Source organism: Podospora pseudopauciseta, chromosome 1 (assembly GCF_035222475.1).
Source record: "Podospora pseudopauciseta strain CBS 411.78 chromosome 1, whole genome shotgun sequence".
Classification (NCBI taxonomy): Eukaryota; Fungi; Ascomycota; class Sordariomycetes; order Sordariales; family Podosporaceae; genus Podospora; species Podospora pseudopauciseta.
This window is the reverse complement of record NC_085892.1, coordinates 936,923-958,831: the sequence shown is the minus strand read 5'-3', so window position 1 is coordinate 958,831 and position 21,909 is coordinate 936,923. Positions and strand designations below refer to the sequence as shown.

General features: G+C 52.7%; 5 protein-coding genes across 5 annotated transcripts; 2 read left to right on the top strand and 3 right to left on the bottom strand.

Moving 5' to 3' along the window:
* Positions 1 to 2,083: 2,083 nt before the first annotated feature.
* Positions 2,084 to 3,602, bottom strand: PFA4 (Palmitoyltransferase; the record flags this gene model as incomplete). The annotated part of the gene is made up of 1 exon (XM_062906798.1): positions 2,084 to 3,602. Exon 1 carries the CDS (start codon positions 3,455 to 3,457, stop codon positions 2,084 to 2,086), a length of 1,374 nt encoding a protein of 457 aa, XP_062769685.1. The 5' UTR covers positions 3,458 to 3,602.
* A 193-nt stretch (positions 3,603 to 3,795) lies between these two features.
* Positions 3,796 to 7,061, top strand: QC763_102430 (uncharacterized protein). The gene is made up of 3 exons (XM_062906797.1): positions 3,796 to 3,984; positions 4,067 to 4,122; positions 4,177 to 7,061. Exons 1-3 carry the CDS (start codon positions 3,959 to 3,961, stop codon positions 6,930 to 6,932), a joined length of 2,838 nt encoding a protein of 945 aa, XP_062769684.1. The 5' UTR covers positions 3,796 to 3,958; the 3' UTR covers positions 6,933 to 7,061.
* On the bottom strand, positions 6,919 to 12,532 carry MYO1_1 (class II myosin). The gene is made up of 4 exons (XM_062906796.1): positions 11,871 to 12,532; positions 11,003 to 11,810; positions 7,565 to 10,883; positions 6,919 to 7,503 (listed from the first exon to the last, which is right to left on the bottom strand). The coding sequence occupies exons 2-4, from the start codon at positions 11,003 to 11,005 to the stop codon at positions 7,166 to 7,168; spliced, it is 3,660 nt and encodes a 1,219-aa protein (XP_062769683.1). The 5' UTR covers positions 11,006 to 11,810; positions 11,871 to 12,532; the 3' UTR covers positions 6,919 to 7,165.
* On the top strand, positions 11,406 to 17,055 carry QC763_102410 (uncharacterized protein). The gene is made up of 4 exons (XM_062906795.1): positions 11,406 to 14,776; positions 14,875 to 15,129; positions 15,182 to 15,591; positions 15,643 to 17,055. The coding sequence occupies exons 1-4, from the start codon at positions 14,673 to 14,675 to the stop codon at positions 16,536 to 16,538; spliced, it is 1,665 nt and encodes a 554-aa protein (XP_062769682.1). The 5' UTR covers positions 11,406 to 14,672; the 3' UTR covers positions 16,539 to 17,055.
* Positions 17,056 to 17,110: 55 nt separating this feature from the next.
* QC763_102400 (uncharacterized protein) lies at positions 17,111 to 21,153 on the bottom strand (the record flags this gene model as incomplete). The annotated part of the gene is made up of 3 exons (XM_062906794.1): positions 17,111 to 19,436; positions 19,512 to 20,888; positions 21,027 to 21,153. 3 exons carry the CDS (start codon positions 21,151 to 21,153, stop codon positions 17,392 to 17,394), a joined length of 3,549 nt encoding a protein of 1,182 aa, XP_062769681.1. The 3' UTR covers positions 17,111 to 17,391.
* Positions 21,154 to 21,909: the final 756 nt, after the last annotated feature.

Here is a 21,909-nt window from a genome sequence, read left to right as displayed (position 1 = left end):
CCTGCCTGCCCGCCCACATTGTCTCAGAGCCGCCGCAGATACTGTATGTACGGACGAGGATCTACCAAACGCCCCAAAGCCACATGTTTCTGTATGTTCCGGCCCGGCTAGCAGCATGCGCAGCTTTTACCTCAGCGGTTCGTGGGACCCTTATGAACCCCTATTATTTCTGAACCTCCTCCCTCACGTCGGTGATGTATGTAAGCTAGGCCTTGCTTCGGGATTTTCTCCGCTTTAACGGAGATGGAGCATCCTTGAAACCAGATGAGGTGCTACGGGCGTCAAGGTGGGCGGCTGTCCAGTTGTCGTGGAAGGCATCTGTAAGGAGATGTGATGGATGTTATGCTGCCTTCCGACCTGCTGTGTAGTGTGTCTTTGAAGTCTTTTCTTCAGCTGAGAATGTCAGGTCAGCTCCGATACTTCTTTCCGCTTTCCGTTTATCAACCGTTATTACCCTCCAGGGTTGAGGGATCTAGGAGACTTGCATCAGCTGCATATTATGCTGTCCCAAGCTCGAGGTTCTATGGTTCTGGGAGTTTGACGCCTGTGAGAGGTTCAAGTTCAGATGTGTGATATGCAGCCTCCCGTTGTCCGTTTTCCCGAGCCCGAAGGCTTTTCCCGTTGCCATCTGGCCGGCCCGACCCCGAACTGTTCAAATGGAACGGGCGGGAGGGATCGGAAGATGCATGTTTGGGTCAGGTGGAGCTGAGAGGTGGTGATTCCGTGGTTGAAAGAGGGGGGAGGGGGGAAGGGGTGATGAAGGAAACGGACATGAGAATGCAGCTACGCAAACCCTACGGACGAACGAGCTAGGTCGAGGGAAGGAGTATGTAGATACCCGCTGAGGCAAGTCGATCATGACGCCGAGAGAGGTTCAATGTTGTCTGGTGTGGCTTCACACTGGTGTATATACAAGGTCTTGAGCTCGGAACACATATGGCAATGCTCCAGCTTTGAAACAGTGCCAATATAGCTAACCAAATATTTGCCCCTTCATATCTCACTATGAGGTATCAGAGTATATGGCTTCTTTTGGCGTACTCGAGCATATCGTTCCCTCGGCCTGCATAAACAAAACAGACCCGGCATGAGCCCGCTGGAGTTCAGCGGCTGATAACAGCTGAACGGCACGAACAGGCTGGCTAGTGACGCCTTCAACGGGTCTAAGCAGGTGTGAACTGGTTTGCAGTCTGCTCGAACACGTTTGCCGGTTACTTGCGCCTATCGTTCGATCTCCTCGGCCGTGGCCTGAACGTTGAGCGATGTGCATCGACGGCCACCTAGTAGCCAAATTTCAACGGTTTGATGGACTCGAAAGGACAGTTTCAGCCATGTATTCTCTGCTGTTTAGGTACCGCTTGATGGTAGGTATGGCGTCGCTGTCCTCAGAATGGTAACTCGGACTCTATACCTCATGATATGTACAATCCGAATGAACAATATGAGCGATTCAAGTAGGAAGTCGAAAGTCTTGCCTGTTAGCTTGCCCCTTCCATCTCTATCTACCCGCCTTCTGTTCCTTCCCTGTATCCGCAACCTGCCTTTGCTCCTACTCCTTCCCTCTAAAGTGCCCTCACCTGGCGCTCCTTCCCTTTGTCCTCTTCTCCTTCCTCAACTAGATGGGGTTTTCTGGTCGAGGGAAGGAACAAAGCTCTAAAAATGGAAGGAGGTGACCCAAAAGTTGGGGGGGGGCTGAAAGGGGGATTTGGTAATGTGTAAATGTGTAAATGTGATAAAGGGGGGATGTGGTAAAGGGTGAAAAACCTGGTCATTGTGGACATTTTGACTACGGATCGTATTCACTTGGCAGCTTGTTTGCCAGAGTCAAGTGCAGACAATTTGGCTTATCCTAGGTTACATATCTACTCATGGAAGCCTTGACCTTGAGTTGGACTGTCATGGAAGGCTTGATGAGTATCTCGCAAAGGCATGTCGAGGGAAATGTGTTTCGAGAATTTGCTTGGTGCCGTCCCTCTCTAATACGGGGTTGTTTCTCTTGTCGTTAAGAGTGAAAAGGGTAAATTATCCAAAGATGGATATATTCTTCCAGATGTATTGCTTTCTTTCCGAAATCCATATATGCTCATGTATCATCCTCCTGCTTTGCCAGCACTTTCCTCCTCCGTATCAGCTCAGCAAGTGGTACATCATCATCATCATCACCATCTCCCAATACACTCTCTCTTGCAACATAGTCATCTTCCGCATCCTCATCAACTCCATAGTCCCACAGCCTATCTCCATCACTGTTCTTCCACCCCGTCTTCCCAGTCCACTCCCTCTCGTCTTCATCCTCTTCCAACTCTCCTATTACCCCCGACTGCCCTTGAAGTTGCTGTATCCTCCGCCTCCTTGCAAAATCCTCCTGCTGCCTCCTCTCAAAAGCAGCCTTGATATCCTCCCCACCATAATAGTAATCATCAGGCATTTCTTGTTGTCCCTGCTTCTTATACGCCCACCCACCCTGCTTAGCCCTCCTCTCCTTCTCCATATCGGGTGGCGGCCACATCCCCTCCCAGTCATTAAACCCATTCTCCTCATACTCCCACCCCAGCCCTCCCTTCTTTTGATCAGCCAACTTCGGACCACCGCCACCAACAGGCAAAAACCACCTGAGAAAATTCGCAGTCCCCATCGCCTGGCTCATATTGCTGAAAAATCCCAAGTCGTAAGGGAACTCGATCCGGGACAGCGAGGCAGGATCGAAGTCGTCAGTCCAGTAGTCATTGCTCGACGAGGACGATATCTTGGATATCAGAGCATTGTGACGGTCGAGCTCCCACATTTCGATCAAGGTGATATTCATGACCCATGATTTGAGGGTTGTGACGAGGAGAATGAACAGCGCGAAGAAGGTGCCAAAGTTGGCGAGACAGAGGAGGGTTATCGAGATGAGGCTGAAGAGGGAGGGGCCGAGGTAGGAGGGGAGGTGGCGATCGGACCAGATGACGCTGATGCGGGTGTAGAGGAGACTCGAGAGGTATACGAGGGCGATGTTGGTGTAGAGGAGGAAGCGGAGGAAGTAAGGGAAGGTGGTGAGAGAGACACAGTTGTTGGTCCAGGGGCAGTGGTGGTCCATACGGGGGATGCAGCGGGCGCAGTGGCGGCAGTGGTGGGCTCGGGGAGGTTTAAAGGCCTGGCATTTCTTGCAGAAGCGTTTATTCTGGTTTGGCTTCTGGTCGTCTTTGTCCTCCTCCTTCTTGTCCGAGGAGGGGGAGAAGACGAAGCGGCCTGGGTCGACTGTGCAGGCTTTGTAGTATGTCCACCAGAGGCAGAGAAGGAGAGCGTTGAAAGTTACATTCTCTCGAAAGGTGAGAGGTCCGGGACGTAGATCGGGGGAGGTGTTGAAAAGGTACTGGGAGAAGTACCCCTGGAAGGTTATAAGAGCGACGACGGAGGGGACGTAGAGGAGGTGCAAGCCCGGGGTCTGCGGCCCGGCGAGGGGATGTGTTATCATGGTCGAGAGCTTTTAGTTTCTTCCATTAGCGACACTTCTTTCAGGTTGAGGTGACAAGTATATTCGTTTGGTGGTGTTGTTGCCTTGCCCTTAAGAGCGAGCTTGGAAGCATCGGATGTTGTACGAAGGCATCAAACCAACGCGCTGGGAGACGCGCATTCCCAAAAAGAAAAGTGTTGGCCAACGTCACTTGCCAAGAAAAACCTTGTTACTAAAATACGCTGGATAGCCGCTAAAACTAGGTGTCTCTTGAGGTACCCTTTTAGCGCCTTTCAGGGGCTAATTACCAGTGCACCAGAAATATGGACCCGTTGGTCAACGTCCTGAACAGGGGTCGATACACTTAACTGTCAAGACATCATGCCAATCTGACATTTGCATTTCATATTGAATTTCAGGTGGACTTACACATTCATAGTCGCTCCTTTGACCAGTTTCACACTGATTCGACATTTTTCAGTTCACTCAATGGGTGATCTCGGGCGATAACACCTGGTCATCATGTCGAGCCAGTTGGCGTCCTTGTGGTATAGAAACCATTTACACAACACAACACTTTCGCGGTTTTGAACGAGTTCACAAGCTAACCATCTCATCATCTCATGACAGCGCCGTTACCTCCTTCCTTTGGCTCATCAACAGCGTGGAGGATCATCAAATCATCGGTAACAAAGTCTTTCATCCCAAAATCGTTCAACAATTCATTGACAAAAGACCAGAACAACCCCGCCTCTCATCAACCCTCATCCTCCTCATCGCCTCCCTCACCTCCTACGCCACAAGCCACTTCTCCGGCTGGCTCCCAGGGGCCAACGGCCGCTTCGATGATGAACTCGGCCTCTCCTCCACCGGCAACAAAACCAGGCCAATATCCCAACGAAACTTCCCCAAGAAACCACGACGGTACTTTGCCCTCATCCTGATCGTCTGCATTATCCTCCGACTGGAATCCTTCCACCGAGTCACCGCCGACTTGCAATGTTCCAAGCCCGGGCTGGAAGCCTTTCTTCCGGTTCTCATTCTTGCTTATCAGCTGTACTCTTCTCCTCGCCGACCACGCACCTTTGACGAGGAAAGAGATGACTTCACAAGGACAATGTATGAGGCCATTCCCGATTTTTTGGCGAGGTCGTTGTACATCCTTGTTCCTTCTACGCTCTTGATTTCGTTTGGAGCGTACTTGGCTTTGATCTCGGAGCCTAGGTCGACGCTGTTTTGCTCGCCACAGCACGACTGGGCGAGGTTTGTGGTTCTGGTTCAGTGGGCGGGGGTTGTTCTTGATGCGGCGATAGTTATTATTGCCTGGAGAATTCTGGCCTGGGCTAGAACCACCAAGTCGAGATTGAGGACGTTGGCGGGAATCTTGCTCGTGTCTGGCCTAGGAGCTGGCATTTTTTGGGGGTTGAGTGGCGATGGAGTTGGGAGTGATACTCTGTTTTGGTTCGATGTCGTTATTGATGGGTTGACGCTTGCAACCTTGCTGGTATCCAGCAGTCTTCTTGCACCCGAGGGCGGGGCTGTGCTAGGTTTCGCCGGAGTTGTCACCTTCATCACTGGGTTTCTCATATCAGTCCAGCGGGTCTGGACATTAGGGAGCTGGGAAAATGTTTCTGGCTGGCAAACATGGGGAGCGGTGGTGGGCATGTCAGCTGGGTTCACGTTTTTTCTGCACGCGACTGATATCAAAAAGGTGATGTTCATTCACAGGGCGTTTGTTATCATGGCTTTGATGGCCGTGGTGATCGCCGTGAGCATCTTCACCCCCATCAAGATGAGCAAGGGCATGGATAGCCATCCTTTGGGCAAGCTCATCTACGATTCAAGAGTGGAGTCGGACAGGTGGTTGATTCACGCAAGTTACAGCGATTCATTGCCATCGGCGGTACGGGAGTATGGGGAAAGACATTATGGGAGAGATCCGCCAAAGGGGTTCGACAGGTGGTGGGAGTTTGCAAAGCAAAAGAAGTCCCCAATCATCGACCACTTCAAGCAGATGGGTGACGATATCCTACCTTTTTGGGGGGTGCCACCGGCGAAGCTGAGAGAAGACACAAGAAAAGCAGCCAAAGAGATTGATATGGCGCTGCTTCAAATACAGAACGGGACGGCGAGGCACAACCTCCCTACCGAGAATCCATATCAAACCATCATGGATGAGCTGGTCGACTTGATCAAAGATTTCGTGGAACACTTACCAGACCTCGAGATGGCAATCAATCTCAACGAGCGGCCGAGGGTACTGGCACCTTGGGATCAGATTCAACGGCTAGCCACTGCTGGGATGAAGAGAAAGAAGGCCTCGAGCCTATTGCCAGGCGGCAGCTCGGGAAGCAGTGAATACGGAAAGAAAGACATGCCCAAGCCCAGGCTGACCGAGGCTGTTGATAAGGACGAGCTGCTCAAGAACGCCATGTCACCGAAAGCCCTTCGAGAATTGACATCCTTAAGCTGTCCCACTGGTACCAAGGTCAAATCAGGAGTTCACTGGGACATCCGCGATTTCTGCTCCTCCTGCGCCAAACCCCAATCCAACGGCCAATTCCTTACCAATTTTGGCCTCTCCCTCGAACTCTGTCACCAATCCGACCTCATGAGACTACACAGCTTCTACATGACTCCCGCCGAAGTCCCCCCCACCACCTCTCTCCTCCCCATCTTCAGTCGGTCCAAAACAGACAACTACGCCGACATCCTCCTCCCCTTATCACACCCTCCTCAAACCACCCCCCTTACACCCCCCAAGACCCCCCAACCCTGGTCCAAAAACCACCAGAAACTGTATTATCGCGGCTCCATCTCCCGCCCCTATTCCGACAAACCCCTCCTCCGCGGCGGCCAAGAGGAACGCCTAGTCCACCTCACCAACCTCCCCCCTTCCTCCTCTTCCACCACCACCACCCGCCTCATCCTCCCCAACCAATCCCGCTCCCGCGCCCACTATCGCTCCGTCTCCACCCCCTACCTCAACACCCTCCTCCCCTTCGACACAGCCTTCACCTCCTACTCCCCCTGCCAACAAACCCCCTCATCCTGCCCCCTCGACTTCCACCACCTCACCTCCTCTTCTTCCCCCGATCCCTTTTCTAGTCAATACATCCTCACCCTCGACTCCTCCACCTCCCCATCCCCATTATTCCTCCCCACCCTCTCCTCCCCCTCCAACGTCCCCTTTTTGTCGACAATCTTCAAGGAGTGGTACACGGACCGTGTCCTGCCCTGGGTTCACTTCGTCCCGGTAGACATCCGCTTTCACGGCCTGCACTCCACGCTCGCGTATTTCACCGGGATTCAAGGCCAGACTAAAGAGCATGGGTCGACAGACGGGAAGTGGATCGCCGAGCAGGGTGCTAAATGGGCTGCTAGGGCGTTGCGACGGGAGGACAGGCAGGTGTATCTGTTTAGGTTGCTGCTCGAATGGGGAAGGTTGGTAGATGATGGACGGGATGAGGGGGGATTCAAGATTTCGTCGTCGTAAGGGTTAGATTAGCGGACGGTATGGTATATACACAGGTACAACGTTGTAAATAGACAGATCACAAAAAAAAAAAAAAGCCTGTATAGAAAAAAAGTCTTCTATTCTGAATCAAATTCACCCTCTTCTCCTGCTTTCACGAGCAACCTCCACGAAAACAGTTTTCGCTACCCACACCAAAACCACAAAGAACAAAAAGTGTATAAACATTACGAAACCCCTCCTCTCCTCCTCTCTCACCAATCATCATCATCATCCTTCTTAGCCATGGCCTGCTTCCTAGCCAACAACGCCTCCGCCAACCCCCCGGCCAAACTGGGAGTCGGCGTGTTACTCCTGCTCGCCGAGCTGCTCCCCCCTTCACTTCCATTCAGACTCATCCCGCTATCCCTCGCCTGCAATCCAACCGGCTTCCTGCTAGCAACCGGTCTCTTCGCCGGAGGCTGAGGAGCGCCCGGTCTAGCCGGGGGAGGAGGGGGTGGTCTGGGAGCCGCAACGGGGGGAGGTGCCTGCTCCTCGACATAAGCGGCGGGAACCCACGCTTGCCCCGCGTCTGTCTTTGCTAGCCACCAGCCTGGACACAATAAGTTAGTATGACGCCAGAGGCGGGAAAGAAAGACGAGGAAAAAACTAACCATTATTCTCCTTTTGCACAATCTCAATGAGCTGCCCGGTAACGATCGACATCTCATTTTCCTTGGTCCCGGCAAAGTCGTACAGGACCTTGGCCATAATCTTGGGCTTTGCAGCAGGCGGGGCAGGCGGTGGAGGAGGCGGAGCGCGGGTGGCAGACGAGTTGGACTGGTTGCGGGTATGGGTAGGCAGACTGACCGCAGCTTGAGCGGCCGCAGGTGTTGGTACCGGCCGTGGTGTCGGCACCGGTCTAGAAGTAGCAGCGGGAGTAGCCGCCGGAGTGGCAGCAGCAGAAGCACCTGGCCGAGGCACAGGTCTGCGGTTGTTGGTGACTCTCGATGGTCTGCCTCCTGGTCCGCCGGGCCTGATGAGCTTGCCCTTGGTGATTGGCTTGGGAGGGACAGGCTTGCCCTTGGGCGTCGGCCGCGAGACAGAGTTGGCAGGCTCTCCTTGCGAGGTGTGCACAGTGCCGCTCTTGTAAAAGTCAGCCTGGGTGGGTGCGTCCTTGAGCACCTTGACCAGCTGCATCTTTCCTGGCTTCTTGGCGTACTCGATCGTGTCGGCAATCTTGAGGTTGAAGCCAGCAGGCATCACTCTCTTCATCTGCGTAAACATCTCGGTCTTGAGAACACAGTTGAGAAGAGGATCCGCTTCTTGCTGGGAGCCAACGCCCAGAGAGAACCAGTCATCCCGGGCTGTTGAGGCACCAATGAACTTGATGGCGCCCAATGGAAATGACTTTTCTACCACAATCTGGGGCTGGTTCTGAACAAGCATCTGGGCAACAACATAATATTTGCTGTTGGTGACGATGATGATTCTCGGGCTGGCCTTGCTGGATCGACCAAACTTGGTCTCCAGTATCTCTCCGCGGCAAGAAAACACGACCTTTTCGTTGCTAGAGAGGTTGATCGACTTTCGGATGTGAGCTCCAGGTCCCTTGCTGGCGTTGATACCCAGGTAATCACCCAAGAACCGTCTGGAGCCCAGGATGCTCATTCTTCTCCGTTCCTTTCGACCTTGCAGAACCTTGTGGCCTTCATCCCGGAGCTGCAGATATTCGGCACCGACCCGCTTCTTTCTCCAGAATCGCTGGATACGGGTAGCAGCCTCTGCCCTGTATGCCAGATATGCACGCCACATGCGCTGGATACGGGTTGCCATGTTGTGCCAGTACCGATCGCGCATATGTTCAAGGGCAAAGAGAGTCTCGGGGGACTTGATAAAGGCCTTTGTAACACCAAGCTGCCATTCCTCCTGCGGAATACTAGTGTCCTTCAGGATCTGTTTGGTCGCCGCTTCATACGAGCCCTCCCACGTGTACTCGCCAGCGTACGAGGTGGCAGGCGACAGCAGGAAGAATCGATCCACAAACTTTTCAAAAGACTGACGGTATGCAAAACCAGCACGACGAATTCGTACGTTCTCCTGCAAACCAAGGTACTTGATCTGATGCAAAACATTGGGGACGGTGTACTCGGTGGGCGACTTGTTCTCGTTGGGCTTGATAGTGCGGATGTACGATGGCTGACATTTCATGAGCGTATCCACCAAGGCGTTGGCCGAAGTCTTGATCCTATCACCGGCTGTTGGGGGTTGCTTTCTGTTGTCTTGGTCAACCTGGTTGGGGAAGAGCTCGTGTACAAAACGATTCTGACTGGCTTGGAACATGTTCAGGAGGCCCTTGAGAAGGAGATCCTTGTTCTTGTCAGTGATGCCGTCCACGGTATATGTCACATCACCAGCATAGTGCTTGATGATGAAGTTGCCCTGGCGAGGAGTGAGATGGGCATTCGACATGCCGTTGATGCTCTGCATGAAGGTGCGATCGCAAGCGGCAGGGTCGGCGTGGGCAGTCTTGGTGGCGTCCTTCATGGCAGAAAAGATTCCCGGAGGCCTGACAGACTCGATGAGATCGCACACAATCTTGTTGTCAAAATACTTGATGGGTGTCCACTTGATCTGCTCTCTCGCGTACTCCTCCTGCTCGGCCTTGAGTGTGAGCTGAATGAAGATCTGTTGTAGCTTTTCGTTGACGTAGTTGATGCAAAGTTGTTCGAAACTGTTCTTCTCAAAGATTTCGAACCCATAAATATCGAGAATGCCAATGGAGTTGGAAGTAGCTTGTCTCGCTTTCAGAGACTGATTAATCCGTTCCACGATCCAGTCAAACAAGTTGTTGTAAATGGCCTTGGCCAAGGCATCTCTGGTAGCCGTTGCCTGGGCCACGTTCGAAGGCGATTCGATTACTTCACCGTTCCGTGGTGTCAGAATGCGAATGGTGATGGCGTGTACAAGTTTCGCCGGATCAACTTCGAGGAGATAGGCCAAAAAGTCCACCACAGACTGGTCAGAGACAGTCGCATAGCCATCATCGCCTTCCCGGAACACCAGGTTGCCCGTCCACAAAATGGCGGCCAACATGCGGAAAATGTTGTCCTGTTCTGCTTGGGAAAGGCCAATTATTTTCATGGCGTTGAGCGTATCCTGGTACTCGGCCAAATCATCAATTCCGTCCACATTGAAGCACTTTGATTTGCTGGTGTAGAGGTATGTTTCTGGCTTTTGGATGCCAAACATTTGGCGGTAGTTCTCAGAGGCGCCCTTGGTGAACTGGTAGAAAATGTGAAAGTTGCGCTCGTTGGTAATCTGACCCACGACGCGCGACTTCTCGAGGAGGTAGTTGGTGATGTCGGCGCCAACTGGTTCACCCTGTGCGTTGAAATGGATTTGCAAGTACTTTCCAAACCGAGAAGAGTTGTTGTTCCGCAGTGTCTTTGCGTTACCAAACGATTCGAGCAAAGGATTGGTAGCCAAAACCATGTCCTTGATCTGTTGAATATCTCCTCCTGCCTCACCCCCCGAGACGTTCGCGATGTACTGCATGATGCGCTTGGCCGCCTCTGTCTTGCCAGCACCAGATTCACCCGAGATAATCACACACTGGTTCTCCTTGTAGGCCTTCATGTTGTAGTAGGCAGATTCGGCAATAGCGAACACATGTGGTGGCATCTCCAGTCTGTTTTTTCCCCGATAGCTGTTGAGGACCTGGTCGGTGTAGATACCGAGATCCCGAAAGGGGTTGACGGATACCAACACATGGCCAATGTAGGTGTAGATCTGACCGCCCTCGAATCGTTGCTTGAGATTGTCGTTGATGGCCTCGTTCGACACGGTACGCAACAGGGTCAAGTCGGAGACACCAATTTCCTTCTTCTTGGTGGTGTCGTACGTCGCCTTCTTTGGCTTGGCTGAGCTGGAGGCTCCGCCAGCAGAGCGCTCGGCCCGCGCAGCCTTGTCTTTCGCGCGTCTCGTTATACCCTGGAACGACGGGCGTGGTTAGTGAAGCTATTCACGAGTTTGGACGGGGCAGAAGCATGCCGGCCCCGGCTCCGAAAGCGCAAGCTCCGAAGGCCGTGCTCGTGGTTGCTGGTGCTCACCATGGTGGGCGTGTCATGCAGATGCGACTCGAAACGCCAGGAGACGGGGTTGGATTGTAAGAATGATCACGGTTGCGGGCCGTCAGGGCAGGGCCGCAAGATGCGCGGACAACAGTAATAGGGGCAATGGGCGAGTCCCGTAGTGGCTTGGAAGATGTTGCAAAGGAAGTGGTGGTGTTTGGAAAGTAGTTAGCAGCTGCTTTCCACAAGTGCCTTGTCTCCTTTTCCCAAAGTCCGAGGATCCTTGACAGTGTGCAGTGGTGCCTGACAGTGACGAAAGCCCGCCAGAAATTGGTGGGGTTGTTGCTGTTGGCGGGCAGTGGAGGGAGCTGCCCAATCACAGCAGCCCATTTCAGTAATAAGCCCCGCCACAGCACTCGTGTCGCGATATGCTCAGCCACACCACACACCTCAGTCCAGCAGGTTTGCGTGGAATCTCCATTCTCACCAGAAACTGCCACGCAAGCCGAGCCACGCCAATGCAAGCACTTTATCTCTCACCGCGCGTGACCTGCCAGACGCCGCTCCTCACCGTTGATAGCGACCCGGGGAGAGAGACTATGGCACGTCGATTCTACACTAACATATGCCCCATCATAGCCTCTCAGACTACGAAACTGTACCCCACGAGAAGCCCATAGTACAGTACTAAGTAGAGTCCACTGCCATAATTGCTAATCTCTCAGACCTTCTTTCATCTGAAGAGGCTCACCATGACACAGGTGTGCCCTGCAGAACTACTCAAGATCCTCTCCACTTCGTTTGCTGGCTGACTCTGGATTTATTCGGCGGTGTCAATCCACGAAACCTGGATCCAGAAAACCGTCAGAACAAGAACTCGATAATGGACACGGACGAGGAGACTCACTCTTATACCCAGCAGCTGTCCCGAGGGTCTGGCTCAGTGCCTCTCGGTGCTGTCTGGCGTTCAAAAAAATCGTACGATTCCCCACGTGCGGCAGGACCCGGATCGTCTCGAGGCGCCCTCCAAGGCCAGGATAAGATGGTGTGCACCTGGCATGCCACGCGTTTGCAAACAAGCTTAAAAATGTGGATTGTCTTTTGAAGATCTTGATGTCTCAAAGAACATCCATAGATGCTTTCTTCAGCATCGCCGAGGGATATGCTGGTGTTGTTGTTGACTCGGATGAAGTGGCAGAAGAAAAAGGGTGAAGCCCCCCTCGACGACCAATACTCCTCACGTCTCCCACACCACACAATACCAACCAAACGCCCCCGGAAATATCTTTACTTTCTCCGAAGCTTTCTCTCTCCTTTTCTTCAGGCTTGTATCATTGCTTGAAGCGGGTGCCGGTACTGCGTAGCGGGACTAGGCCGGGGCATGTTTCAAGGTCTTGGGCTTGACGGCCATCCTTTCTCGATGCCGCAACCTTCCATCCGATTACGCCTGCATCTCGGTGTCGCAGAGCTGTCCGAGCTCTTGATGTGCAATCCCTCCCTGCACCTGTTCGTTTGAGGCTGTCGGCTAGCAGGGAGCTCTGAATGCATATCCGGTATTGGTGAGGCACCACAAGTCTGAAGCGCTCGTTCGAAGGAAGCGCCTTGTTAGAAACCAGAAATCCCATCCAAGATCGGCATGGGATTCTGTGCTACGTGAACATGGTGTTTGCCGCAGCTGGGCCTTTTGCAACATCCAACAAGCTCTTGATGATTGGCCACACGAGTATGGAATCAGCATTCAACAAGCATGGGCTATGGTCTGTATCTTGGGCCTGCTCGTGCCTCTCTCGAGGTCCCATGATGATCAGCCCGGACATGACAGCGACCTGGCATGGTGGTACATTTACAATCCACACTCCTTCAAGGACACATGCCTGGTCGACGTATCTGAACGAGCACCAATGTGCTCACTTATATTTAGACCTTTCTAGCCGGACAGGGAATCTGGACAACAGGGTGTGGAACTTTATTCACTTCGGATGATAACTCACGGCCAAGATGTGATGTGATGGTTGATAACTGCTAGTTTTTCCTATGACCTAAGCATACATATCCGCTCAAAGCATGTGTAACCATTCAGGAGACGGCGGAATGGAGCACCTACATACCTCGGTGCGAAGATTATCGATGCAGAAATGCAAGTTCTGCAAGTCACAGAATGTGATGTCAAAGACAAAGAAGCTTGCTGATTGGTGATTTGGAATCGGCAACATGCGATGGCCTGGAGTGCTCGCAACGTGCCACACCCCAAAGCTGCCTAGCGGCCCGTGGCATCTCTCGGAACAAATCGAATTCGATGCTGTCGTTCGAGATCCCAGCCGTTTAAGCGCCCACGAGGTCTTGGTATCAGAATGCCCATGCCTAAGAATAGGTCGCGGCCGCGGCCGCCTTCAACATTGTCTCTCGTCTTCTTTTTGTGATTTACTCTTTCAATTTCGGTCAACAACATCTGTTCTCTGGAGTTTCTCGACAGGTTTGAATACTTTCAACATCGACATTTCTTCAACCGTCCAAACGAACCAACAGCTCGCCAAGCCCAGTGCGGTGACCCCTTTCTCGCCCTTGGCAACAGGGCGTTCTCGACACCCCCTGTCAAAACCGAAACATCAGGGTCGCCTCCAAGCTCACCCCCGGTCAAAGCGCCTCTAACAGCTTTCGTCTCAACTTCTGCGCGCCTACAGCCACCAACTCCTTGCCATCTGATAGCAGGCCTCCCCAGAATCTCAGAACCTGACACAGCTCGGGCAACCGCGAAACCATCTCCTACGTCTGATCTCCAAGCATCTTCCCCAACTACGCTGCCGTCTTGCCCTCGCCGCCGACCCATTGCTGCCGCCTTCAACAGCCTGTCTTCTGGCCCCACTACGCGCCTGTCGTTGTACGCTGCTGCCCCCTTCAAAGACAGTTTAGGAGAATTCATCTGGAGGAGGCGAGCGAGGTTGCCAGAACCAGTCTAGACGTTTCAGACTTTAACGCCTCTGCTGCTGGAGGAAGTGACTTGTGAGAAGGGCACGGCTTTGGTTGCTGCCGTGACCTCGCCAGGCCCCCTACCCTTGCCCGCCCTCCACTCTGCCTCCACCCTCACCAAGTGGCCCCCTGCTGGACCGCCTGGTGTTTGTGTCCGTGTGCGCTGTGCTAAAGGGTAGTGTTACATCACATCTTGGTTCCTTCTTTTTTTCCTTCCCCCTGTTTCCTGGGACCATCTTTTATGACCTTCCCACCACCCACTTATCGCCTGTTTCTTCCCCTTCTCTCCCCCTCTCCTTCGTCGTCTCCCTCATTCGACGAGGTAAAAGAAACGAGCCCTCCTCCGCGAGCGACTCCCGTTACTGTCCTTCCTTTCACTTCAGCTGCTGGCTCAGAATCGCTCTTTTATTCCTTTTTTTTCTTTTTCATATAGCAGACTTTTAGTGTTTGTCTTTATTTGTTCTACTACCGCCGCACTATCGGGTCTCCTAGTTGGTGGATATACATACACATCACACGATTTGGGAGGTGTTAATAATCAAGAGGAGGGAATAGAGGAGAATATCAAGGGTGTGATTTGGACTCGAAAACCACAGCCGCGCCTCATTCCGCTGCCAGACACATACCGAAGGCTACAGAGCCCATAGTCGACGTCACCACGGTCGCAGGTCGACATCACAACAGATCCTATACCTTGAGTGTGTCCTTGTAATAGGTCAAGAGGGGGAAACCAGTCGTCAAAATGGGCGGGCTAGTTCCACTGCTGAAGAAGCAGCTCACGGGGTCGAAGATTCTCTTTCACATCCTCTTCTGGACGTTCCATTGGGGCATCTTCGCCTATGGATGGTATGCTTTTTCAGATTTGTTCTCGGGAGGTGTTGGTCGAGTGGAAAGGGGTTGAGGAAATGGTGGGAGGATACTGAGCTAACGGTTGTGCTGTTTAGGTGGAAGCAAGCAGCTGATGCCCGTTTGGCGGGTCTCAACACGCTGCAATACTCTGTGTGGCTTTCTCGTGGTGCTGGTCTAGTATTGAGTGTGGACGGTATGCTTATTCTGCTGCCCGTCTGCAGAACTATCATGCGTTTCATCAGGCCAAAGATCAAGTTCATCCCACTCGATGAGAATATCTGGATGCACAGGCAGCTTGCCTACTCTATGCTGTTGTTCACCATCATCCACACAGCTGCCCATTACGTCAAGTGAGTCTGTCATAAATTGCGAATAAGAGCGTTTTGAGCTGACAGTGTACAGCTTCTACAATGTCGAGAAGACCCAGATTCGTCCTGTAACCGCTGTGCAGATTCACTACGTTCAGCCCGGTGGTGCCACTGGCCACGTTATGCTTCTCTGCATGCTTCTGATGTACACAACCGCCCATCACCGCATCAGACAACAGTCTTTCGAGACCTTCTGGTACACTCACCATCTGTTCATCCCATTTTTCCTCGGTCTGTACACCCACACCGTCGGGTGCTTCGTCCGTGACACAGCCGACGCCATTTCGCCATTTGCCGGTGATGAGTACTGGGAGCACTGCATTGGTTATCTTGGCTGGAGATGGGAGCTCTGGACCGGTGGCTTCTACCTCATTGAGCGGTTGTACCGTGAGATTCGTGCCATCCGTGAGACCAAGATTACCCGTGTTGTCAAACATCCGTATGGTGAGTAACAACTCTGCCCTGATATTGAGAATCTGACTAACAATCGTCAAGACGTCGTGGAGATTCAGTTCAACAAGCCTTCCTTCAAGTACAAGGCTGGCCAGTGGCTCTTCCTCCAGGTTCCTTCCGTCTCCAAGTATCAGTGGCATCCGTTTACCATCACCTCCTGCCCATACGACCCCTATGTCTCTGTTCACATCAGACAGGTTGGTGACTTCACTCGCGAGCTCGGCAACGCTGTCGGCGCTGGCGGCATCCACGCCAAGCTGTATGAGGGTGTCGACCCCTTGGGAATGTACGACGTCGCTCTTGCCAACGGCCAGAAGATGCCCGCTCTCCGCATCGACGGCCCCTACGGTGCCCCCGCCGAGGACGTCTTCGAGAACGAAATCGCCGTTTTGATCGGTACCGGTATCGGTGTCACCCCCTGGGCCTCCATCCTCAAGAACATCTGGCACTTGCGCAACGGCCCCAACCCCCCCACCCGTCTCCGCCGTGTCGAGTTCATCTGGGTCTGCAAGGACACCAGCTCCTTCGAGTGGTTCCAGACCCTCCTCCTCTCCCTCGAGGAGCAATCCGCCGAGGCTGCCCGCGTCCCCGGTTCCAGCGGCGTCGAGTTCCTCAAGATCCACACTTATCTCACCCAGAAGCTCGACATGGACACCACCCAGAACATTGTGCTTAACTCGGTCGGCAGCTCGGTTGATCCCCTGACTGAGCTCAAGGCGCGGACAAACTTTGGTCGTCCCAACTTTGGCCGCATCTTCCAGAGCATGAGCGAGGGTATCCAGAACCGGACTTATCTCAACGGCCTCGAGGGCAACATGAGGACGACGGTCGGTGTTTATTTCTGCGGTCCCTCGGCTGCTGCTCGTGACATCAAGAAGGCGGCCAAGGCTGCCAGCAGCAGTGAGGTGCGCTTCCGGTTCTGGAAGGAGCACTTCTAAATGTACATTGACATTGACCTGACACATCAATAATACGGAATTTTTCACACCGACACGTCGGCGTACGGGTGTACGATCGAGGTTTCTGGATGGGATTTTGGTGACTGGGCTTTCAGGCGGCAAAACTATGCTGTCCTCGTGCCGAGGAAAAAGATACACCAAGTCACACGAGAAACCAAAACTCAAGAAGGGCTACGACATCACTCACCAAAGATAACGTCTTCCCTTTTTATGTCAATGGAATTAGGGGATGGGAACAGAGATGATGAAGATGATTAATTTTAGCGGGCACCTTTATGTGGATTTTTTTTTATATTTGTTTGTTTTTTTATTCTTCCCATGGCGCATCTTTGTTGGATATACCTTGTCAAAATGAAAGTATATATCACGCATACATGACCGAATTGCAAAGCCAATTTTACATACCATACATGAAAGAAAACAGTGTCTCTGTACAACTTTGCTAATGATGAACATGACATGTCCAAGACGAAACAAAACGGCCAAGACTTAGCCGCGTGGTTCGACACTTGAAGCACAAAGTGTCACAGAACAGACCCACGTTATCGCTGCTGGGTTTACATAATTGGCCGAGGACAAGATGGGACAATAGACTGACAGCGGCGGGTAGCTAGGACACCGGATGGTCTTTTCGCCGAACACGCAAAGCATAACGAATGGCTGGTTGGCCAGCTCCTTTGATATATTCCATAATGTTACCGTGGGCAAAACAGCAACGTCAGAATGAACGGTAACATTCGAACAAACAAAAAAATAGATTTAAACGATATAGCAAACAAACAAACCAAGACAACAACTACTATCCAATAAACGCCTTTTTGCCTTTCCCACCCTAGAGCTCCTCCGGCCCCCCCTCTTGATCACCCCCAAACGACTGCTTAATAGCAGGATAATAAATCGTTTTATCAATATGATAGGGTTGCCAAGCCACCCCCAAGCCCCCAGTCGTTGACTGCCACCACTTCTTGAGAGTCTCCTTCTTCAAACCCGACCTAACCTTGGCTGGCGCCTTGGGATCCTTTCTATGTCTGGCAATCTCCAACTCCAGCTCCCTCTCCTTCCTCTGGATATCCTCCAGTTCCTTCTTCTCCCTTGCCTTGGCTTCTCTCAGCTTCTTTTCCCTAGCCTCTTCCCTCTCTATCTTTCTCCTCTCTTTCCTGGTCTCCTGCTCCCGTCTGGCAGACTCTTGGGCTGCCTCGAAAGCCAACCTCTCCTCTTCTTGTTGACGGAGTTCCTCTTCGGTAGCACCGCCAAACCAGCCATACCAATTCGGCTTGACGTACTTCTTCCACTCTTCGCCTTCCTTGACCTCCGCTTCAACGCCTTCCCGTTTGGCCTTGTCCTTGTCACCCTTAAAGACAGGCAGCTCCTTGGCCTTCTCGGTAAGCAGCTCAAAGTAACCAGGCGTGTGCTCCTCCCAAACCTCCGGGCCTGGCTCTTCTCCCGCACGAGTCCACGACCTCTTAAGCGTCATCCTCCTACCGTTGGGGCCCAGAGGAGCAGGAGTGATAGGGCCGGGGAAGATCTTGTCAATAACCTTTGTAACTTCGATATCCTCCGCATCCTCTTCCAGCTCCTTCTCCTTCTCCTTCTCCAGCTCCCTTGCTCGTCGCCTAGCCCGCTCCCTAGCCTTTTCCTTCTCCGCCTCAAGCTCCTTGTGCCTCTTCTCATAGTCACCTCCGCCGCCGAACCAAGGCACGGTGTACGAATGCCCCTCGAAACTTGGGACCGTAATCTTTTGTGTGTAAACTGTCCCCTCGTAACCAGAGTGTCCAATCACCCAGGGTTCTGACGGCTGCAACGATGGGAGCTTGAAGCCCAGCGCCCCCAAGATGGTGTACCAAACCGCGGACAACAAGTACATGACAGCCTTTGCAACATTTGATGCCGCGGTTAGGAGCCAAATGATGACGTCGAGGATGAGAATAACCACAAGTTTAGCCAAGGCTAGACCCAACTGGGGGATGATCCAAAGGACGGGCGCAAAACGAGACAGGAGGTACAGCATGAGGAGGGAGACGCCCATCTTGACGAAGCGATCCCACCACTTCTTGAACCAAAGGGCGTCCTTGTATCGGAGCCATTCGAGAAGGGTGGGAGTGCCCTCGGCGCCCAGACCGCGCGGATCAGTGCGGCCCTGGTAGTACACCACCTGACTCTTGAGCAGCGTAGAGATGGACTCTCCCTCCGTGCTCGTCTTCAGCCTCGGGTCGATTTCGCCCATCAGCCCGTACCTCTCGCACTTGGGCCAGACAACAATCTGCACCTTGGCCAGGTACGGCGGCGACCTCCAGACGGTGTCTCCCAGGCCGGGCTTGGAGTCCCAGGTTGGGAACCCGCCGTACTTCTCCACCTTCTTGTACAACAAGCTGGGGAAGAAACCGAGCACGGCCCAAAGAACACCCCAGAATCCTAGCTGCTTGGTCTTCTCCCACAACACATACGTAGGGCGGTAGTTTGCTGGGTCTGACTCGTAAATCAGATTCTCTTTTACCCATTTTTGCTTCTCCATCCCTTCGAGGCGGGCAACGGCGAGTGAGGACTCGTGATAGACTCTATCGTCGACATTGTTTTGGTCAATGGCCCACGCCTGACCCAGGAATGGGGCAGTAATCCGGAAGATACTCTTCGAGTGAGCCATATGCAATGACAAGAACCCAGCTTCGGAGACAATGTCGTGGATCTTTTGATGAAATCCCCAAAGAGACTTGACCCGACTGTTGTTAAAGTTCCGGTCCATCAGCTTCAACAGCGGGAGCAACAAAGTTGTGATTTGAATGCTGAGCTGGTCAACATGCTCCCAGAACTTGGGAGTGAGCTCCTGGTTACGCATATACATGTCGATGCATTCCGACCGAAGTCTTGTGCGCCGGTAGCCTAAGTTATGTCATGTCATGTCAGCCATGTTCCCCCCTTGATTGAAAAAAAAAAGAAAAAAAAAAGGCAACTCACCTTCACCGAACTCCAAAGCCTTATCAGATGCCTCCAACATCGCTCTCGACTGCTCATCAGCACCAAACAACAAATCATCAAACACCTGCCGCTCCAAAATCTTCCCAATCACCCCCGCGACAACCAACTTCCTCTGCACCGCCTTGGATAACATCACATCCCATCCCCCCTCAAACCCATTATCCTGCCTAGCCACCTGACTAATAAACCAAACCAGATTCTTCGTGCTCCCCACCCCGCCCGTAGTCCACACCTTATCAATCATCTTCACATCCAGTATATTCCCCCCATTCGGCACCTCCTCCCCAAACCCCAGCCCCTCCCCGAAGTACTCCTCCGCAAAGTGCGAGGCCTTGAGGTACAAATCCTGCCACACAGCCCCAAACCACTCATTCCCCGTCTCGGTCCCATCCTGCGGCATAGGGAAATTAAACCTCAACCTCGTCGGCGCCCAAGCCCCCAACAACTCCCTCCCCACATCCCTCCCGCACGGCCGAACCCTCACCTGCCCCTCGACAACCTCCTCCAACCAACTCCTCACCCCATCCAACACCCTCCCATCCTTGGCCGCATCCGCCGGGTCCCGCTGCGGATCCCCATGCACCTTGACAAGCGGCTCATGAATAGCAAGCTTCTCCGCCCTCTGGTTTAGCACAACCGGGTCAGCGTCGTTGTTCCGAAACACCTTCTTCTGGCTCTCCGAAAGCTTAGGCTTGACGCTCGTCTCGAGGTCGCCGAGTTTGAACCGGAGCCGGTCCGGGATGTGGTATTTACTCTCAAGGATAGCCTGCTGGGCGGCCCGGTGGGCGTTCCAGTCGGCTGTGCTCATCTTGCCGGTGGTTCTCTTGCCAGTCGGGTCAGAAAAGCCACGCCTGCCTTGGGAGGGGGAGCGCCGGCGGCTTGAGCTGTCTGCCGAGCCTGCAAAGGTGATTCTGGCTCCTTCGGGGAAGGTTTGGTTTTGGGGAGTGGCACGCTGAGGGTTTGAGGGGGTGCGGCGGCGCTCGGGGGTTTTGCCTCCGCGGAGGTGGGGGGACTCGGGTGAGTCGTCCATGGTGGCGGCGGTTCTCAAACGAGGTTGTTGCAAGAATCGTCGTGATGATGATATAGAGAGTGCGAGGCTGGGTTGTGCTTCTTTGATCTCTGGTTCAGGCTCAAGTCCCGAGACGTGCTGTTCGTCTTCAAGCGGTGATAGATGTCTTTCCGAGGGTGATGAAGAAGCAGGGTAAACACTGGCCGCCTCCGGGTCCTCGTCTTCTTCCCCTTCCCAGCTGTTGTTGCCTTCTCGTCTTCTTTCCCCGGTAGACTCTAATCCGACCTCTTCTTCTTCTTCTTCTTCTTCTTCTTCTTCTTCTTCTTCTTCTTCTTCTTCTTCTTCTTCTTCTTCTTCTTCTTCTTCTTCTTCTTCTTCTTCTTCTTCTTCTTCTTCTTCTTCTTCTTCTTCTTCTTCTTCTTCTTCTTCTTCTTCTTCTTCTTCTTCTTCTTCTTCTTCTTCTTCTTCTTCTTCTTCTGCCTCTCGGCCTTCAAGATGATGATGATGATGATGCTTCCTCTCCACGTTTTCTCTAGACGCAAGCCTAGTCGATCTTCTCCTCGGTGCAGGATCAACACCGGCAGAAACCAATTTGGCCGACCGTCGAGGCATTGTAAGAGATTTTTAGAAAACAAAAACCAAACCGCAACGAATGGCCTCTTGTTTAGCCTTCAAAGAAAAACACCCATGTAGCTCGAGGGAGCAAGTAGCTCAAAACGGTGGACACCATACATTGAACAAAAAAGCCAATTGTAATGATAAGAAGACTTGTTCATCCGGAGTAGGAAATAAAGGGGCCAACGCGTGCAGCCGCGTGCTTTGTTGTGTCGAGGAATGCGGACTCCATACCAAGGGGTTGAGTGCGTGTGTGCTATGGCTTCAAAGGGTGGCCGCGTTCGGAATACTCGTAAACAATTGAATGACATGCACAAAAGGGAGACAATGGGCGACCCTCACTTTGTTCTCCTGTACCGAGGGCGGGTACCTGTGACGATTGTAAGCCAAGGGCAAAAAGAAAATGGCATGGGAAGTGCTTACTAGCTTCAACCTAGACTTTGCTTGCCGGGGAATCGAGCATAGATAATCCTTCTAGACAGAGGTGTTCATTGACGACAGCCTGTAGTAAATTCCATCGGTCTTCAACAAGTCTCAGAAATATTAGAGTCCAGCTCCCAAAACAAATCAAGCTTGAAAAGATTTTCCGCTGATTCTCTGTTGCGCGCGATGACCTATATCAATACATATACACAGAAAGAAGCCCAAGTGTTTTAATAATACCACGCTGATTTGCCCTGCCGCACCGAAGCAGTGCCTAAACGCTCCGTCCAGAAACACCACCGAAACTGAAGCCATAGATTGATCCGCCCA